Source organism: Gekko japonicus, unplaced genomic scaffold (genome assembly GCF_001447785.1).
Source record: "Gekko japonicus isolate JY-2015 unplaced genomic scaffold, Gekko_japonicus_V1.1 scaffold471, whole genome shotgun sequence".
Lineage (NCBI taxonomy): Eukaryota > Metazoa > Chordata > Lepidosauria > Squamata > Gekkonidae > Gekko > Gekko japonicus.
This window is the reverse complement of record NW_015161418.1, coordinates 151,982-172,506: the sequence shown is the minus strand read 5'-3', so window position 1 is coordinate 172,506 and position 20,525 is coordinate 151,982. Positions and strand designations below refer to the sequence as shown.

Genomic DNA, 20,525 nt, shown 5'->3' with positions numbered 1-20,525 from the left:
ATACCTGCCATGTTTCAGGAACATTGAACCAGGGGGTCCAATTCTACGGGCCCCCGAACAGGTTGCCCCCATCCCCAGCTCCAATGTTCTTCAAACTTGGTTGGTGTCTTGGGGAGAGGCTCCAGCAGCTACCCTGCGATTTTGGAGCCTCCCTTCCCTCCAGCCCCCAGAATATACCCTATGTTTTCGCCATTGACTTCAATGGCCCATAGGATATAATGGGGCCGAAATAGACATTCGGCTGGCCCTTTTTCAGGCCCGGCGTTCTAGTGTGGAGCCATAACTTTTTAAAGAGCTGGGGGAGTCCAAGGCCACCACCCCGCAGCTCAGGGAGGCAGGAGAACTTTTTAAAGAGCCCCTAAGAAGAGCTGGGGGAGCAAAAATGACCTCTCGCGTATGATGTCTGAGCGGCAACGCCCCTACGAGTCCAAGGGAGGCAAGGGAACGTTTTGCCCCGTCCCCCCCCGCCCGCGGGCGTCGCAGCTGCTGGTGTGAACAGCGGCGGCAGCCATAACTTTTAAAGGAGCCCCGAAGGAGAGCTGGGGGAGCAAAAATGACCTCTCGCGTTGCCGCTCGGACATCACACGCAAGAGGTGGAATTTGCCCCTGCGAGTCCAAGGCCAGCACACCGGGGCTCAGGGAGGCAAGGGAACGTTTTGCCCCACTCCCCCACGCTGGCATCGAGAACAGCGGCGGCGGCCATAACTTTTTAAAGAGCCCCAAGGAGAGTTGGGGGAGCCAGAATGACCTCTCGTGCGAGAGATAGAATTTGCCCCTTCAAGTCCAAGGCCACCACCCCGGGGCTCAGGGAGCTGGGGGAACGTTTCGACCCCCCCCACCGTGTCCCAACTGATGGCTGGTGGGAGCAGGGGGCAGGGCTTATGTGCCCGCCCCCTGGGCTCCTGACTGGCGGAGCGGTGCTCCGGTGCGCTCCGGCAGGAACCGAGGCCTGCCAACATGTACATTGTCTCACTCAAAACGTATGTTAAGTGCTTTGTTTTTTTAGATTTCCAAGCAAGCCCTAATTTTTTACGCTTGACAGAAGACTGACAGTTTTCATTACGGATGGCTCAGTTCTCATTCAGGATGGCTCAACACCAGCAGATCAACTGAATCAGAGCCTGATTGGCATAACCACATTTTCATACAGTAGTGCTTCCAACTCAGAAGGAAACAGCTGTCAATAAGGAGGGGATGGCTGCCTATCACCATGTCCTTTGGCCATCTGCCCATGGTAGCTCACATCAGTCTCAAGGGCAGATTGTTTCCAAAGTATGCCTTTCCAAAGTCCTTACCCACCACTGGTTATTCTTCCCCAAGCAAGGTAACTAGAAGTCATATCATTAGGAAGCTACCAATTCCAACAATAGTTCTAAATTTGAAGCAGGTTTTAAAGGCTGCATTAGAAAATAAAGCAGACTACCAAAAATCCTTTCTGCAAATCCTTCAGAATTCTGTCCCGTACTATGGAGCATTATTACCTCTCCACCATTTCAACAAGTTGTATAATCAAACAAGCACAGCAAGGGTTGTGATACTTACAAGAATGCCAGCTGAAATGCTACACAAGGAGATGCAGAAAGCAAAAAATATGTTCAGCGGTTTTGGAGGTAGTTGTGGAAAGACAAAAGCACTGATCAGAGTGACCTAGGAGAAAATGCAAAGTTGGAGGCATAACTTTCACACAGTCTCTTTCATTTCACAAAGGGAATAATCTTCCCCTGCCCCTCATAATGGAGGCTCAAATTCAGTATGACTGAGCCTCATGTCACTATTTTACTTATAGACAGCAGCTCCTAATTTCTTCCAGGAGGATATTCTCTCTGCCCAAATATGGAGCGGCCTTATACTGAATCAGCCATTGGCCCATCGAAGTTAGTATTGTCAGAGTGGGAGCGGCTCTCCAGGGTCTCGGGGGGGGGGGTGTCTTTCACAGAGGTCTTTCACATCACCTACAGCCTGATCTTTTTAACTGGAGATCCTGGAGATTGAACCCCGGGCCTTCTGCATGCCAAGAAGATGCCTTCCATTTAAGGTTATGAGTGCACAGTCTTCCTTTTTTTCAAAAACTCAGAAGCAGATGACAAATAGCGTAGCCTTACAGCTGTCCACAAACAACTGCTAAATCATCTATTCCCATCAACCAAACAGAAACAAAGAACCAGCATTTTAAAATCACCGCCCCTCTCCCCCCTGCTACACTAGCTGGGAAAGCACCTCTGCTAATGAAACACCCTGCAGGATCCACTCAACAGTTACTAGGGTTAACTAGGTAGATTATTTGTCTGGGACGTACCCAGAGAAACAAGGGTTTGCATCAAAACATTTCCTTAGTGTATTTCTCTCTGAGGGCCTCTGAGCGGAGTGGTCAATTTGGTTCTTGGCTGTTCTTTGCCAGGTCCAACAGGGAGAGCTTGGCCAGGTAATTGTTGGCCATTTGCTGATGCCAACACCCCGCAAACAATTCAACATTCCTCCAGTTCAGGAAACTTGGTTGCAAGCTACTGGCTAGCAGCAGCTGAATAACATCTCACTGACTTTGTTCTTCTCTTTGCTCCAAGGAGCTAAAGGCCTGAGGGTGCCCAGAGGCCAAAGTGCTCGTGTCCTCTGCTGTGACAAAGCTGCAGGATAAGGCCCAATCAGCTAGCAGAGACAGCATACTCAGAAACCATGCCCTCCCCTCCCTAGTTGTATTGTTTTTCTGCAGCGTTAGCTGCTTTGGGTCACCGGTGGGGAGAAAAGTAGGATATAAGTAAAGGTTTGTGGGGGGGGGGGGATTAGATTGTTACATATGTGTCACTTAGTGCATATAGCCATACACTAAGGAAGCCAAATTCTGGAACCAGGGGAATAGAAATGGGCAATTGGCTGGTGCATTTCCCCTTTGATGAAAACCCACAGTGTCTGGGGCTCTGGGGTGGGGGGAAAAGACACAGTGGTGGTTCTGAAAGTTAGCCGTGGGGGAAAGAAATATTTCATCCTCTTATCTCACTGAACTGTGGCTCACTCATGAGGCACTCAGAGGCAGGATAAGGCCATGGCTGATGGTGCAAAATCAGGTAAAAATATATATTTTATATTACTCAGCTAAAATTCCCAAAGAATTCCCTACATGTTTTGCCAACAAGGCTTTGCCAGGGGAATCTGTAATATATAATATACAATTATACCACTGAGTTTACATAAATAATGGTACAGTAAAAATTATAAAAATAAATATTACATTAAAGGCAAAAATCCAGGTCATAAAATATCAATGACATACAAAACTGCTAGAGCTCATTCTGTCCTTGAGATTGCATGAGGAAAAGAAAAAAGAGATAAGATAAAGCTGTCCAGCACCCAACAGGTTTGCCTCAACATTAAATTGGTCTTTCTGTGTCTAAATGAATGTTACAAACCTGTGCGTCTTGCAGTAATTCCTCAAAAGGACTATGATCAGTAACAGATTGCCACTGGAAGGGTGTCTAGTTGACATAATCTCGCTCTTATTTTTTTTTACAGAAGCTGATGCAATTCTAGAGACAAATTAGCCCTTCAAGTGTCAGTGTCTGGAGTCTAACAATCCAATCTGATTCTTCTTTCAGTAGCAGCCTTTCATTTTTACAGGTTAATTTCTGCACAACCCAAAAATAAAATCAGAGTGACCATGATTATTTTCAATGAAGTGTTTAGCCAATGGGCCACTTGTTCTTTTCAATTTAGTATTGTTTTTATGTTCCGCTATGTGTGTTCTGAAGTTTCTGGTTGTTTTTCCAACATAAAGTTTATTAGAGGGGCGTTGGATGATATATATAACCTGTGTATAGTTAAATGTTGTGAAATCCTTTAGTATGTATTTTTTCTTATCTAAAGGGTTGATAAAGTATTTCATATTACATGTTAAAAATTACAATTTTCACAGGCAAAATATCCCTGAGGAAGACTAGTACTCAGTAGAGCTGTTCGCTGACTAACACATTTTTGGGTGAGACTATGGACTAGATGTTCCCTCAGATTCTTAGTTCTCCTAAAAGCAAAATAGGGGTTTTTTTAATCACATATAGAAATATTCTCTAGTAAATACCAATTTTTACAGATACTCTTTTTTAGACCCACACTTATTTTATTATCAGAAAGACTGCATATATCCAATAACAAATAGTTTTCCCCTTGTTCATTTTTTAAAAATTAATTTATTTAAATTTCTACCCCGCCCTCCCCACGAATGGGCTCAGGGCAGCTAACAAATGGGGCGCCATGTGCCAATACATAAAATCAATTAAAACTGGATAAAACAATAAATAACCAAACATTACATAAAGTGCTCAATGCTGTTACTCTTAAATCTAAACAAGATGGTATCGAATAGATGTTGCCTCAATCCCAGTACCACGGTACTGATCCGCCATGCCGCTGAAGTGCGATCGTCATAGGGCTGCTCCGTTCCCAGTTATCAGCCGGGTTCGTTGGTGGTGGTAGTAGTGGCGGCTCCTAGTCGAAAGCCTGGCGGAAGAGCTCCGTGTTGCAGGCCCTGTGGAACTGTACAAGGTCCCGCAGGGCCCTGATCTCCTCCAGGAGCTCATTCCACCAAGTAGGAGCCACCACTGATTGCAGCAAGCCGGGCCTCCCTAGGGCCTGGTATCACTAAACAATGTTGTGCCCTGGACCATAGTGCTCTTTGGGGTATATATGGGGAAAGGCGGTCCCTCAGGTATATTGGACCCTGGCCATATAGGGCTTTAAAGGTAAGAACCAGCACTTTGAAGCGAACCCGGTACGCTGTTGGCAGCCAATGCAGCACTTTCAACACAGGCTGGATGTGCTCCCATCTAGGGAGACCCACCAGCAGCCTGGCCGCAGCATTCTGCACTAGCTGCAGCTTCCGGATTTGCGACAAAGGTAGCCCCATGTAGAGAGCGTTAACAGTAGTCTAATCTCGAGGTGAGCGTCGCATGGATCACTGTAGCCAGGTCGTCACGGTCGAGGTAGGGAACCAACTGCTGAGTCAGCCTAAGATGGTAAAAGGCCGACCTGGCAGTGGCTGCTACCTGGGCCTCCATAGTTAGGGAGGAATCCAGGAGCACTCCCAAGCTCCTAACCGGCACTGGCACCAAAGGTGCCCCACTGAAGGTCGGGAGAGGGATCCCCAACCCCAAACCACCCCAACTCAGGCACAGGACCGTCATCTTCACAGGGTTCAGTTTCAGCCGACTCAGTCTGAGCCATCCAGCCACAGCGTACAAAGCCCAGTTCAGATCTTCTGGGCTGGAGTCCGACCGGCCGCCCAACATCAGTTAGAGCTGGGTGTCATCTGCATATTGATGACAACCAAGCCATACCTCTGGACAATCTGGGCAAAGGGACGCATATAGATGTTAAACAGCATCAGGGAGAGCACCGCCCCCTGAAGCACACCACATTCAAGCGGGTGTCTTCGGGACTGCTGCTCCCCTAGCGCCACCCTTTGTCCCCGACCCTGGAGAAAAGAGGCAAGCCATTGAAGGGCAAGCCCCTGAACCCCCATGTCGGTGAGGCGGTGGGTCAGCAACTGGTGGTCGACCGTATCAAATGCGGCTGACAGATCTAACAACAGCAGTGCCGCCACTCCACCTTGATCCAGATGCCTCCGGAGGTCGTCAGTAAGAGCGACCAGTACTGTCTCCGTCCCATGCACCAGGATCTAGGATGGAAGCGTCATCCAGGAAGCTCTGTAGCTGTATCGCCACCGCCCTCTCGATTAATTTGCCCAATAGGGCAAGTTGGACACCAGCCGATAGTTGGCCAATTTGGTCAGGTCCAAGGTTGGTTTTTTCAAGAGAGGGCGGGCCATCGCTTCCTTGAGTGTCTCAGGGAACTGCCCCTCACGGAGGGACTTGTTGATAATCTCCCTTAAGGCACCTCGAAACCCTTTATGGCCCACTTTGATAAGCCAAGAAGGGTACAGATCAAGGCTGTTGACTTCCTCCAGGCTGAGTGGGCTAAAATAATCCAGACCCAAAAGCAAAGGCTTGCAAGGGGCCTCGAGCTCACTCACTGTTTCAACTGTGGCGGGGAGGTCGTAGTGGAGCACCAAGACTTTATCTGCGGAATAGCTCGCAAATGCCTCACAGCCAATATCCAATTCCCTAGCATTTTGCCTGCCCTGTGGCAGAGTTGTTAAAGACCAAATCATTCTAAGCAATTTGGCCAGGCATGAGCTCGCAGACGCAATCATGGCCGCATAGAATTCTCTCTTTGCGGCCTTGACTGCCATCTCATAGGATCTCATAAACGTCCTGTAAGATGCTCTTGTAGCCTCGTCGCGAGCACAGCGCCACCGTCTCTCTAGCCGTCTCAGCTCTTGCTTCATAAGCCGCAGCCCCTGGGAATACCAAGGGGCCCGCCTGGAGTAATTTCTTCCTATCTAATGCCAAGGCTTTTCAGTAAGCAGACTGGAGTGTGTGATTTGGATAACCCCTACTACCTAAATTGTGTTTAAGAGTAGAAGCTTCCCTTCTGAAGTCATAAATATTTGACCAATTTCTTGTACGCTGCAAGAATTGGCTGAATGGTAAAACTATTCCTCATATGTTTAGGGTGGTGACTGTCATATCTCAAAAAGTTTTTATCTTTTTTAAAAATAAATATTTGTGTAATTTATATCCTGTTCCCTTATGACCATGACATCTACAAAACTAAGTTTCTTGTCAGCCACATGGAGGTAAAATTTAATATTTTCCATCCTCTACAGCCAGCCAAAAATGAAATTCCAACAAACTTCTGTGGTCGCCTTTCCATAATAAAAAGACATAATCTAGACATCACCACCATTTAATGATACAGCTATGGAAAATATTATCAACGAAATAAATAAACTTATCTTCAAAATTGCCCATGTATAAATTGGCAGCTTTTGGGGGCACTGAGGATACCATTGCAATGCCTTTAATTTGCAAATATAATGTGTCATTGAATGAGAAGAAGTTGTTTGTGAACACTATTTCAGCTAGAGAGAACAAAAAATGAGTTGAGGTATTCTTATTTCTCCCGTTTAAGGTTTATTTCTATAATAGATAATGCTTCTCTCTGAGGAATGTTAGTACAGAGTGACACAATATTGAGTGTGACCAAATGATTTCCCTATTTATATTAACTATACTCTCCAATTTGTTAATAAAATCAGTAGTGTCTCTCATATATGATGGCATTAAGGACACAAATGGTCTGAAGGAAAAAAAACCAATATATTTGGATATAAGGTGCAGGATATAGCTACAACCAGAGATAACAGATCTACCTGGAGGGGAAAGAATATTTTTATGTATTTTTGGTAGAATGTAGAATACTGGGGTTCTTGGGTTGGTATTATCAAGGAAATCGCTTTCCTTAGGGTTACTAGATAGTTTAATTAATGCCAGCCTCTCTTGGTTTACCCATCCAGATTTTAAAGTACATTCCAGTTTTTCTAAATCACTCCTTAGTCTTTCTTCAAACACTTGTACAGCAGGAGGAATAGCCCCAGAGGTATAAAGTGTGATACAGTATGGGAGGTTGTATACTGGTTGTACACTGTCTTTGAAAAAAGATCTTAATCTCAAGGTGCTGACAAGTTTGAAATCAGCCATGACAGCTAACTGGAACCTCCAGGACACCTCAGAAGACCAGATACTGGAGACAGGCCAAAGCCTTGCTGCTCAGCATGCAACACCCTGGTGATGCATCCAGGATGGCCGTTCTTATAACCTATAGTGGCAAAGTCTTGGCCAACAGAGACATAAAGATTTGTCAACCTTGAATACTTACTATAAGCAGCAAGGATGTTATGCTGCCAACAGCTAAATTGATAATCCTGTCCTGAAAGACAAAAGGAAAAACAATAGCATGAATCTCAACCTTTGCATTCTGCTATTTCTTCTATGAGGCACTTCATATGAAAAGCACCAACACAAATGGGCCAACCTCTGGTGCCAGTTGCAGTGGAAAGGGGGAACAAACAATTTAAAATCCAGAGGATAATCACGGTTAACACTGTTTGATGAAAAACCACTTGAAAGCACAGAAAGTGTGATTCACACCTGTGTGTCTATCACTTAGTGTCCAAAACCAGGAAATAATTTGGACATGGGAAAGAGGCATCAATAATCATAGGCAGTTCATACACTCACCTGCCGTATCCTGTTATTTAAACCCACCATATCCAGGAGGTAGTCAAGTGAAATCATTTTAGCAATAAATAACATACCATTTTTTTATTCCAGCAGAACAGACACCTTTTAAAAGAACCTTCAGGCTGGCTTTTCCGACTGCCGCTCAACTGGCAGGCAGTCCAATACACGAGGACCAAGAAAGCACTTGCAGCTTTGATGGAAACTCACTAGGGTGAGTTAAGGCCAGTCACTCTCTCTTGGTGTTACCCACCTCACAGGATTGGTGGTGGGAGAATAAAATGGAGAAGAAGAGAATGATGTTGTAAGTTGTTTTGAATCATTGCCAGAGAGAAAAGCAAGGCATAAATGGCTAAATAAGTAAACCCAGGAGTTGGCTAGCACCTTTATTTCAGCTTGAGGATCTCTTCAGACGCACGGAAGTCAACATCTATCAGCTTGGGTAAATACCCACCCGATATTTAAGCATCTATAGTGAATTCAGAACCCAATGTACCCCTGTTAATCAGGGGTGGGGTGGGTGGGCATGATCTCAGATTTGTGAATGAACTATAATTCAACAGTCTGGCATTGAATCCTACTTGTCAAGGAGAACAATGACCTTTAAATCAGCCACAACGTGTTCTGGGAGGTTCCCCCAGTGAACATTGTGGTCTCCAATGTCAGACTTGTGCCCACTTACTCTTTTGCACAGGAACTGTCCTGACTGACCAATGTAGAGAGCAGAAGGGCAATGCTGGTGCAGGATGAAGCCTGGAGCCTCACTAAGACTGCAGGCAAGTGCAGCTGCACAGCCATGGCAAGCCTGAGATGAAAAGGGTCCTTAACACAACAGCAAGCTAAGCCAGAGTTCACTCCCCTTCCTCTGTGCATTCTTAGTCTCACTTCAAGATCGCAAACCTCTCAAGAGGCCTTCCAAGCTAATGTACTGCATAATACATGGATAAGATCAGGCTGTGAGACAGTGTGTTCTCTATTTGGCCATCACTACTAGTCGAAGAAAAAGAGCCCCACATGAAGACGGGAGAAGAAATTCGCCCTTCCCAGAAGGTACTAGTTGCGAAGAAAAGTAGAGCAAGCAAAAATGGTTGAGGGGAGCAGGCCCAGCAGGGAATGCTGGACTCCCCCTTTGCCCATACACCACACAAGGCTGTAAGAACCAGTGGAGAAAGAGGTGGTTGCACAAGACTAATGAAGGGGATGAGACTTCCGGGCAACGTCGCGGGTGACCAGCCGGGACGTTCCCGGCGGTCCTCGACCTCTTCTGTGTTGTTGTTTTTTGAGGCTCCCAGGGTCCTTGTGACCACTGAGGCTCCACTGGACCTCTTGTAGGGAGATTGGGTAAGCAGGGGACTTGAGATTGCAGTAGACGAGGAGAGAGCGATTTGTCCTGAAACGGGAGCAGGAAGGGGAGCAGCATGGCCGCCATGTCTACTATAGTTGTGATCGCCCTTTTAAAAAAATTGCTGGATTTACAACATAAAAAAACACAGTAACCAAAACAAGAAAACGACTGTGTGTGGCTTCAACTAAAAACTGGCGAAGAACCTTACCAAAATAGCTCCCGCAGATATCTCCAATTTCGGAGGGAAAGTAAGCGGCTAAGAAACGGAACGGAGTCAAAGGTAAATAGAAGCTAATGGGGCTTGAATAAATATTGTTCGGGACTTATTTGATAGGTTGACACTGTAATGTGGCATTATCTTAATTGATAAGGTAATAAAACTAGAAGGACAAAGGATAAGTGAGACGAAAAGTACATGAAAGCATGAGTAAAATGGCGACTGTAAGGAAGGAAGAGGACGCACTAACAAGAGAAAACAAGGAGGGAGAAGACTTTGACAATATAGACGCACTAACAAGAGAAAACAAGGAGGGAGAAGACTTTGACAATATAGAAATTGGGCAGCTTACAATAGAACTATTTTAAAAACTTTTGCTAGATGAGATCCGACAAGCTGTTGAAATGGCTTCGGAAGGACACTTTGAAAGTCCCCGGAGTTCAGATCAGAAGCAGAGGGATGAAGAGGAATCATTGCAGAATTTACAGAGTACGGAAGAGGAGTGAAATTTTTGTTGGGATATTTGTAAAGAGAAGGAAATACAAGACACTCCACTTCTATTAAAAGAAAGAAAAAGGAGCAGTATTAGTCGAACAGGTAGACCCTCTAGGACACTCCATGGTGTTGGACTTGACTGAAGAAGGACCCAGAGAGCGAATACACAAAGAAATGGTGAGGGGGACTAAAAAGATAGAAAGGTGTTTGGCAAAGAAAAGAACCAGATGTAAGAAAAAACTGAAGTTGGATTTAACGAAGCTGAGATGGCAAATCAGAGAAATAAAGATTCAGGAATACAAAGAATTAAGGCATTTGATTGTGATTGTTAAAAAAAAGATGTCATTGAAAATGAAATAAATAAGCATTGTTTACTGTGTAGTAGAATAATTTCCAGTGTTTTTTATGCAAGAAGAGATGAAGAAAGTGTAACAGAATGAGATGAAAGTAACTGAGAAGGATATCTGGGTATGTTTGTGGTTTTTATAACGGCTGTTGCTAATTATTGTTTTTGCTCAATTAATCAGTGGCTATATAACATGATTAAATGATTTATAGCTAGAAAATGTTACCAATGATAATTCATGAGTAATCATAAGTAGATAGTGCAGGAGGAATTGTAGTAAGAGTTATGAGCTGAACTAAATAGAAGGTTTCTCTTAACTGATGAGATAATAAAGAGAGGTAGAAATGAAGAGTTTTTAATATGATGGGTGGCAGGTAAATGAGTTGGCTATTATTAAATTTATATCTATGTAAAATATGTATTTAATCTGTGCTTAAAAACATGATTAACTAATTTTTGGTTGGGAAACTTTACTAAGGTTAATAGGTAGATATGTAACAAATAGACAGAGTAGGAGGGAATGAAGCAAGAAGGAATTTCTTGAATAGGTTATATTTAAATGGCAAAATATAAAGAGATGTTAATGAAGGGCTACGAGAATAGTAGTATAACTTAATATGTTATAATTATGGTATGTTTTGGGAGATTAACAGAATAAAAAATGGGAGAAATGACGTTGCAGTAGCTGTTTAACTGTGGATGTTCACTATTTTTTGTATCTATATTTTTTATTATAATTATGGTATGTTTTGGGAGATTAACAGAATAAAAAATGGGAGAAATGATGTTGCAGTAGCTGTTTAACTGTGGATGTTCACTATTTTTTGTATCTATATTTTTATTATAAGGTTGTTACATATTAATAAAATATAGATTAAAATATAGATAAACATATAAGAGGGAAAGTAATAGTTACTTGACTAGAAGGATATCTCTATAAATATCTCTATAAATAGAATATGAAAAATGGATTTTCTATGAAATATGAGAAGTTTAGTTTAATATGGATCTCAAAAGAATAGAAAATTGGAGAAGTAATGAAAATGTAAATTTATAGAAAAGATGATCCCGTCTTTTTGTTTTTCGTGGCCAGACCATAGATTTGGGTTTTTATACATAATCCAAAATCCGTGGGGTTATGATTTTCAAAGTTATTGTGTTAAAAAGACGGGAAATATGCAATTGATAAGTACTGTTGAAATACTATGTTGTAGATGCTATTTGTCTTTGTTTGTTCTTTTGCTTATTTTGGAAAAACCAATAAAGAGATTGGAAAAAAAAGAAAAAGACTAATGAAGGGGGTGAGGCTGGTGGCCCCACCTCCAGTCTGGTTTCTTTACTGGCTTCACCTCAGCCTCCTCTTCACAGACCTGCTGCAATTCAGAAAGAGAACAGCCCTTCAGTTTCACAGCTAACTGTGGGAATAGGGAATAACTGAAGAAAGAGGGGGCAATGCCAGAGATAATAGTTGCTGCTTGAGGAGACCAGTCATCATTGGAAGGAGAGAAGAGGCACCCATAGGCAACGGGTGTGTGTGTGTGTGCGTGTGTACAAGTTTTGTTGGTCTGAGCTCTCTGTTTAAACTACTGAAGAGTTGAATGTGGCCCCCAGGTAATGGGGTGGCCAACCCTGCCATGGAGCCTGAATTACGCTCATCTAATATCTACACCATAAGCACCTTCCCTTTAGTCAGGGTTAGCAAACCTGCATCACCATCCTGACCACATTGACTCTCATGTGGGCAACATAGGTTTCAAATGGAACACACTCCCAAGGAAAGGTACTGGATTGCAGTGATCTCACTTCCAAATAGTATAATGCTCACTTAGAAGTATACGTAATGCCCTTTACCAAGTTAAAATAGGAACACTTGAGTCCTTGTGAACACACCTGTTTTCACACCCAGGGGCACTGCAAGGAGAAGAAGAAGAGTTGGATTTATGCCCTGCCCTTCAGAGTGGCTTTTTCCCTTCCTCTCCCCACAACAGACACCCAGTGAGGTAGGTGGCGCTGAGAGAGCTCTGAGAGAACTGCTCTTGAGAGAATGGCAACTGACCCAAAGTCACCCAGCTGAATGGGGCTCATCTACTTTGCATTTCCTCTTTTTCAGCCTGCACAGAACAGACTGCTGCAGAGAGAGTTTTCTTTTTTGGTTAAAGCCACACAGAAGAACATAGAACTACTGAGTTATCAAGAGTATGTTATAAGACAGTGAGCTCTACCTACAGCAGTCTGTAAAATACACACTGCATCTTCACATTCATGCAGTTACAAGTGCTTTGATGCAACTGCTACTACTCACACAAAAACAGATTCCATACTCTGGTCTAAAAGAAGAAGAAAAAGAAGAAGAAGAAGAGATTGGATTTATACCCCGCCCTTCACTTGGAGTCTCAGAGCGGCTTACAAACTCCTTTCCCTTCCCCTCCCCACAACAGACACCCTATGAGGTGGGTGGGGCTGAGAGAACTCTGACACAAACTGCTCTTTTTCAAGGACAGCTGTGCCAGAGCTTGTGACTGACCCAAGGTCACATCAGCAGGTGCAAGTGGAGGAGTGGGGACTCAAACCCGGTTCTCCCAGATTAGAGTCCGCACACTTAACCACTACACCAAACTGGCTCTCTGAAATGGCCGTGCTTCACAAAACTGAAGCACGGCCATTTCAGCCAGCCTTATTGCCATTTGAAAAAGATTTGCCCAAAAGATACAATCAGGAACAAGCACTCCAAAATGGTCCCTGGTAAAGAGTGACCTTCCAACGTCTCTTGCTAGCATAGTATTTGCTTTCTTCCTTTGAAAGGCTGCATTACGTGTTGTTGGACACTGCACAATTGCTGTTACACTACAGCAATCATTCACAACTGGAGCGTCTTGGCCGCACAAATGACTGTGCCATGACAACACAACATCAACCACGTGTTGATGCCGCCTCAGTTCCCCGCAAATTCCAGACCTCCTTTTCTGGCCCTGGACCAAGAGCATCTGTAATTCTGCAGAAGGAGAAATATATATTTGACAGCAAGCAAGTACACAAATGAAGTAAAGAGGGAATCAGAAATCCCCAGCTTGGAGAAACACAGGTGAAACCATGCAAAGCGACACCAACAGGCCTGCCTGGCTACAATCAGGGCCTAGAAGGGGGTTAGAATCACATGTGGCCATTGAATTAAATGGGATTTGGCAGTCTTCCACTGAGAATTAACAGCCACAACACTTCCTTTGCTTTTTCTTACCAGTTGCCATCTGCCACTCCAGGAAAGGCAGACAAATTCAAAAGGTAAAAACAACGTACCCGCCCAAATGTATTCAGTGCCAATGTTCAAATAAAAAAGACCTGGCAAAAACTTGGACTTTCCTAAAAATCTGTACTGTAAGTGAGCTTTGCTCTAAAACGCCACATTTCTCCAAAATCATGATAGCAATAGCAGGGCTCTTTTTGTAGTAAAAGCCCAGCAGGAACTCATTAGCATAATAGGCCACACCCAACAGCAGAAACCTATTAGCATATTAGGCCACACCCCTGAAAGCACCACTCATTAGCACATTAGGCCGCACCCCCATGTTACCAGAAGTGTGGTTATCCAGCCACACCCACCTTTTGCTTGTTATTCTGTTTACCTTGTTTGTTGTCAAAACCCAGGGCTTTTTTGTAGCAAGAACTCCTTTGCATGTTAGGCCACACACCCCTAATGTAGCCAATCCTAATGAGTTTCTGCTGTTGGGTGTGGCCTATTATGCTAATGAGTTCCTGCTGGGTGTGGCCAACTCAGGAGCCAGCCGGAACTCCATTCCTGTGAGTTCCTGCCCAAAAATAGCCCTGGCAATAAGAGAGGGCTCACTTGGGGGGGGGGGGGGGAGGGGAGAAAGAGTACAAATAGTTTATGATAGGATAAGAGTACAAATAGTTTATGATAGGACCCAAACATATTTCTGCTGCCTCTGCTGCTTCTATTAAGAATCCAGCAATGGTGTCAGAAGGGGCTATGCCATTCAGCTGTCCCATGATATAGTTCCTTGGAATCAGACCATAAGGAAGACACTCTAGTACCACTTTGAAAACATGGAAAGATAGCTTTAATTGGATTGCGACCCCAGCTTTCTCCCATTGTTGGAACTCGGGGTGGTGGGCAGATGATGCTGCTGTCAGGTACTGATCAGACCCTCCTGAGCTTCCACAAGGTGGTCAGAGCATTCCGGATGTTCACCAACCAAACCCCAGCCTTCAAACCTGGACAGCCAGTAACAATGCTGTTAATGGTGCTGCTTTGCACAATAGTAGTCCCTGGAAGAGATTGCACTGAACACGCTCAGCCACTCTTGTGAGCAAACATCAGGAAGCACACACACACTGAAACTGGTGGTTCCATGTTAATCTGGTACCTTTTTGGTCCTGAACTGGCTGAGTTACAACATCCATTTTTGAACAAAATGAATTACAGACCCTGACTCTGTTTGCCATTTGAAGCTGTGACTTCTGCTGAAATTGCAACCAAGTGATTGTTGTGCATTGCATGAGGAACATCTAACCACAAGTAGCTGTAAACACTGGGAAAGCACCTCTTAGTATTAAGAGAAAGTGTTCATTACGGGAGGCAACATGCCTACAATTTTGTCTAACGTTTGCTCAAATGTTCCCCCCCACACAACAGAAGACCCCCTTCCATGACGTTTGACCCTACATCATATTATGGAGTGAGGAGATGCATGGGATTACTGGTTTTATCTTTTCTTTGATTTTTCCTATGTCTTTAGGAAAATCTGTGGATTCAGAAACTGGTGTGTCAACTCGAATATGAACTTTGCCAACTGAGTTAAGACAAGCAACTGTTGAGAGAACCAGATTGTATGGGACTGGGTTCCACATATAAAGGGGATCAGACACTCCCCCCCCCCAACTGTTAGCACACACAGTCATGCTATACAAGAGCAATTTTCTTTGAGCCCTCATCTGAAATCCTCATTGGAAGTCCCAGAATGCACTGCTGATTGCTGAGAAAGAAAAGTCCCTAGGACACAGGCAATGTTCCCTCTAAGCTGTGGAGTCTTGTGAGCAAGGATTCTACTTTGTGAGCGACTGGCATTAAAGTTGTGAGCGAGCGATTTGACTGCTGCATAAATTAGTTTGCTCTGGAGCCGTCCTTCCTGAGCTAAGATAAAAATCTGTGAGCCGGAGGCTAAAAAACTGAGCCAGCTCACACTAACTCAGCTTAGAGGGAACACTGGACACAGGTCAACACCTGCCAGTCAGGCAAACAAGATTAGTCTCATGACCAGTAAGAGCTTGGACCGACATGCTGTTTTGTGATACCGGGAAGATGTTGTAGGTATGGGGTTCTGCAGTCCCCTGGGTGCCAAAATAAACAATTAATGAGAGAGAAATTAAGTAATGTCTCTGCCTGTGCCTCTGAGGAATGGGGTGCCACCATGGTATCACACCTGCCCAAGGGAAATGTAGAAAAGGCCAGGAGAAAAGCAGGTTTGGAAGCAGCTTTTTTCTTTTGGTTAGGACAGCTTTTCTTTGCAGGCCCGAGCCAGCCTTTTCCGTTTTGGATCCACTTGCTATCCTCTCCCTGCTCTCTCCTCTTCTTACTTATGAGGAGTTTGAGGGTGGAGAGGCTCACAACCCTGTCAAGAGTCCTGCCTCATCAACTTTTCTGGATCCTTGGATGGTTAGCTATGAAACTGCATTCTCTTGCTAGGAAATGGAGCTAAAACTGGAAGGACAGAAGGGTGGTAAGGTTGCAGTTAATCTAGATTTAGATTGGCTAACATGCTTTAAGTTTGCTCTCATGTTTGCAACTTTTTGTTTGAAGTGAACTGACAACGCCCCTGTTTATTCATACGTATTCCGGTATTATGCATCTGATTCAGTTTGCAATTTGGTTTTTGTAGCCTATTGTGCAGTAATGCCTTCCAATAAACCACTTAATTCACACCAGTAACACTTTGGAGTCTGCGCCTTCCTACTGAGAGTTGCATGCCCACCAGGGTGATAAGAACCCATAAATGCAGAGGCCTCTTTCTTAACGGGACTGAATTAACACATCTTACTCTGTGTGTGAAATCCCTGCAAGCCTGATGGGAACGCTCATAGCATTTCATGAACACATGAAGCTGCCTGATAGTGAATCTAGGCCTTGGTCAATCAAGGTCAGTATTGTCTGCTCTGACTGGCAGTGGCTCTCTTAGGCTTGCCAAGTCCCCCCGGGGGGGCGGGGAAACCCCCGCCCCAGAGGCCCGTTCCCCGCTGCTGGCGGATCGGGCCCCGGGGGGAACTCCACCCTGATGTGCACGTTGCCCGTAAGTGACGTGGGCACTCCGGGGGCGGGGCCATGGTCATCCGAGGGAAAACTATGGTTTTCCCTTGGATGACCGTGGCCCCGCCCCCAGTGTGCCCGCGTCACTTCCGGGTGACGTGGATGTGGCGCGTGCGCACTCCAGCTGCCAGCCGGGAGTCCCCCGCTGCAGCTGAATTCACAATTGGCAACCCTAGGCTCTCTCTGGGGTCTCAGGCAGAGGTCTTTCACATCACCTACAGCCTGATCCTTAACTGAGGATGCTGGGGATTGAACATGGGACTTTCTGGAGGCCAAGGAGATGCTCTAACACTGAATCATGGCCCCTCCCCCAAGGACACTCCAATAAAGGAGTTAGTACTGAGGAGGCCACAGGCCTCCTTTTAGAACAGCCAGCAGCTGGGCTCACAGTCAGGAAGCACACACACACACACACACACAGTAGGCACTGGTTGTAGGACAAGATGCCAGGGCAACAATGGGTTGGAAAAGGGCAAGGGAGGTTGTGTGGCTCAGTGGCAGACCATCTGCTTGGCATGCAGAAGGTCCTAGGTTCAATCCTGGCATTTTTAGTTAAAAAAAGATCAGGACATAGGTGATATAAATACGGTTGCCACCCCCCTGGTGGGACCAGGGGATCCCCTGATTTTGAGGGGCTCAATCCACCACTGGCCAGCTGGCTGGCGGGGGAAGCCCCACCCCCAAACAGCAGCATCCCACAGGGATTCCGTTGACTCAATGATGTCACCAGTAATGACATCACACTGGGACCATTGTGCGACGACACACTAGCATTCAGGGGGAACTCTATGGCTACCATAGAGTTTTTGCCCCGAGTGCTAGAGCATCACCATGTAACGCCCCTAGCATGATGTGCATGCAGCAGAAAAATCCCAAAGAGAAGCCTGGAGCCCCCTGCCACAGGTAAGAAGAGATCTGACAACCCTAGATGTCAAAGCCCAGTACCCAAGACCTTGGAGAACTGCTGCCAGTCAGAGTACACAATACTGACCTTGATGGACCAAGGCTCAGATTCAGTGTAAGTCAGCTTCATGTGTTCATGCAATACTTAGGCAACCCTTGCTGGCCACACTGTTTACAGAAATTGTGTATCCATGGGGGCACCACTTAAATCCTGCCCAGTTCAGACCCCAAACTGCTACTCTTGTCTGGATCATTTGTTCACCATACTGTGATGGTTGTCAGAAAACGTTTTTATATAGGCTCATCCAGGCACACAAAACTTTACAGAGAAAGACAGATCCCTGTCCCAAAAAGTATCCAAGAGTAGGCCCTGAACCCAAACAACAACCTGTTAAGTCTTGCCAAACTTGTTCTGTCCTCGCCCTACACAGTCCTAATATCCGAAATGACCTCCTCACTTCCAACAGCCCCCAAAAGAGCAATCCAGGCAGCCACTCAAGAAACTACAGAGGTGTGTGAAGAAACAGAAGGCTTACAATGCCCAGCCATTTCGTGTTTTCTTAGGCTCAGTGCATTTTATATTTTTAGTTTTTATTTTTAGTTTCTGCTGTGATACTTGTGCTTTTTCTTGATGCTTTATTTTTAAAAATTGCAATGCCAAATCCCACTATCCCTCCATCTTTCCATTTTAGGTAGGCATCTTTTAGGGGGGGGGAGGTTTGGGAGATGTCAGTTATCAAACACTGTTAAAATAAAATATGGTAACAGTGTTACTGTTTTAAGCTTGTTTGTATTTTAAGTTTTAAAAAACCTTTAATTGTGTTTATCAGTATCTTTTAAAAAGTTAATATCTTCACTACCTGGCATTACATTTTATGAAATACATGGCCTGGCCCAACAAAGTCCAATTTATGTCAGATCCGGCCCTTGTAACGATGAGTTTGACACCCCTGTAGAAAACATCATGTTTCTCTCTGAAAAGGTATTACTTGCAGTCTGCCCACTGCCAAGTCATGTGCTTGTAGCCAGAGAAAACACAAAACATGCAGCACAGATACAGAATCAGAAGCAATGTCCCAGTTTAGATGGGACTGTTTCATTCAGCTAATTAAACCAGGATTTTAAAAAGAACAAAAAACGGGGAAACATTTAGAGTGCCCAGGTGCATAGGAGGCCAAGACTCAGCTTTTATTACAGTATACTGTAGGGAATTTCAACAGGCAGACCATCTTAGTCCTTGAGTGCCAAGGCAGGCTTGGCAAAATCCCCACTTTTACATAACTTCCTACACTGCACCTAAAGACGACCTCTATTCCTATCCTGCCTATTCTTCCAAGAGCTCTGACATCTTTCCCTGTCACTTCCCGTTCAAGAAAAACAGGTTGCTTACCAGTAACTGGTGATCTTCGAGTGGTCATCTGTGCATTCACACCAATGGGTTTAGTGCGCCTGCGCTGACCCAACCGGTGCTGTAGCAAGCTATGTTTCAAAGGATTTTCGCGCGGGTCCCACTGAGCATGCGCAGGAACCCCAGCACGCATGCCCAGAGGGACGGGCGCGGAGATCCCGCCAGTTCCTTCAAAGCACCGCCGCCAATCAACACCTATCAAAAAATCAGGAGCTGACAGCAGAGGGGAAGGAGGGCGGGTGGTGTGAATGCACAGATGACCACTCGAAGATCACCAGTTACTGGTAAGCAACCTGTTTATCTTCTTCGTGGTCTCTGTGCTTCACACCAAGGGGAGACTGGCGAGCCATATCCTACCTGGAGGAGGGTGCTGGCAGGATGTTCATCGCTGGGCTGAAGACAAAACGTGACGGCCGATGCTGTCATTGGTGCGTCGGACGTCGAGGGCGTAGTGCCTGATAAATGTATTGGGCGTAGCCCACGTGGCAGCTTTGCAGATGTCATGTATTGGCACACCTTTCAGAAAAGCTGTAGATGTCGCGAGAGCCCTAGTGGAGTGAGCTCTGATGGGACCAGGCAACGGCTGTTTTGCCAGGAGGTAGCAAAGACGAACCAAGTCCACTATCCACTTGGATAGACGCTGGGCTGTTATACGAGACCCCAGGCGAGGTGACGCATATGAAAGGAATAGATGGGGACCTTTCCTAGTTGGATGTGTCCTTTTCAGGTAGAACAAGAGAGCCCTCTTGACATCCAGTGTATGCAGTAATCGATCTTCAGCAGATACTGGATTTGGAAAGAAAGTCGGCAAGAAGACTTCAGCTTGCAGATGGAATTCGGAAATTACTTTAGGCAGGAACGAAATGTCCGGTACCAATCTGATTCCGTCAGGAAGTACGGAAAGGTAAGGGACGTCGTGCCTGAACGCCAAAAGTTCTCCAACTCTCCTGGCCGACGTAATTGCAACCAAAAATGCTGTCTTCCACGCTAGGAGACGCAGTTCGCATGTGGCCAGAGGTTCAAAAGGCTTCCGTGTAAGTTGGCGCAGGACCAGGGGAAGGTCCCAAGGCACAGGCGGAGACTTGAGTGGAGGATAAAGGCGAAGTAAACCTTTCAGGAAGCGTTTGGTAACTGGATGGGTGAACAGTGAATAACCATCAACTGGAACATGAAAAGCTGACAATGCAGCCAAATAAACACGCAACGAGGAGTGGGAGAGCCCCGAGTCAGCGAGGGATAAAATAAATGAAAAAATTTTCTCCAGACCCGCAGTGGTTGCCCAGGAGGCATCAGCCCCAAGAAAGGAGCAGAATTTAGTCCATTTCTGGGCGTAAGACCTGCGCGTGGACTGTTTCCTTGAATTCAA

The 20,525-nt window shown here is 45.2% G+C and overlaps 1 protein-coding gene across 2 annotated transcripts in view; it reads right to left on the bottom strand.

The window, feature by feature from the left end:
• TMEM243 (transmembrane protein 243) overlaps positions 1–20,525 on the bottom strand; it is a 65,681-nt gene that overhangs the window by 2,973 nt on the left and 42,183 nt on the right. For both annotated transcript variants that reach the window (XM_015428098.1, XM_015428106.1), the window contains exons 3-4: positions 7,765–7,815; positions 1,543–1,647 (exon numbers count right to left, since the gene is read on the bottom strand). In XM_015428098.1, coding sequence (XP_015283584.1) covers positions 1,543–1,647; positions 7,765–7,815 — 156 coding nt within the window. The remainder of the gene's footprint in view (positions 1–1,542; positions 1,648–7,764; positions 7,816–20,525) is intronic.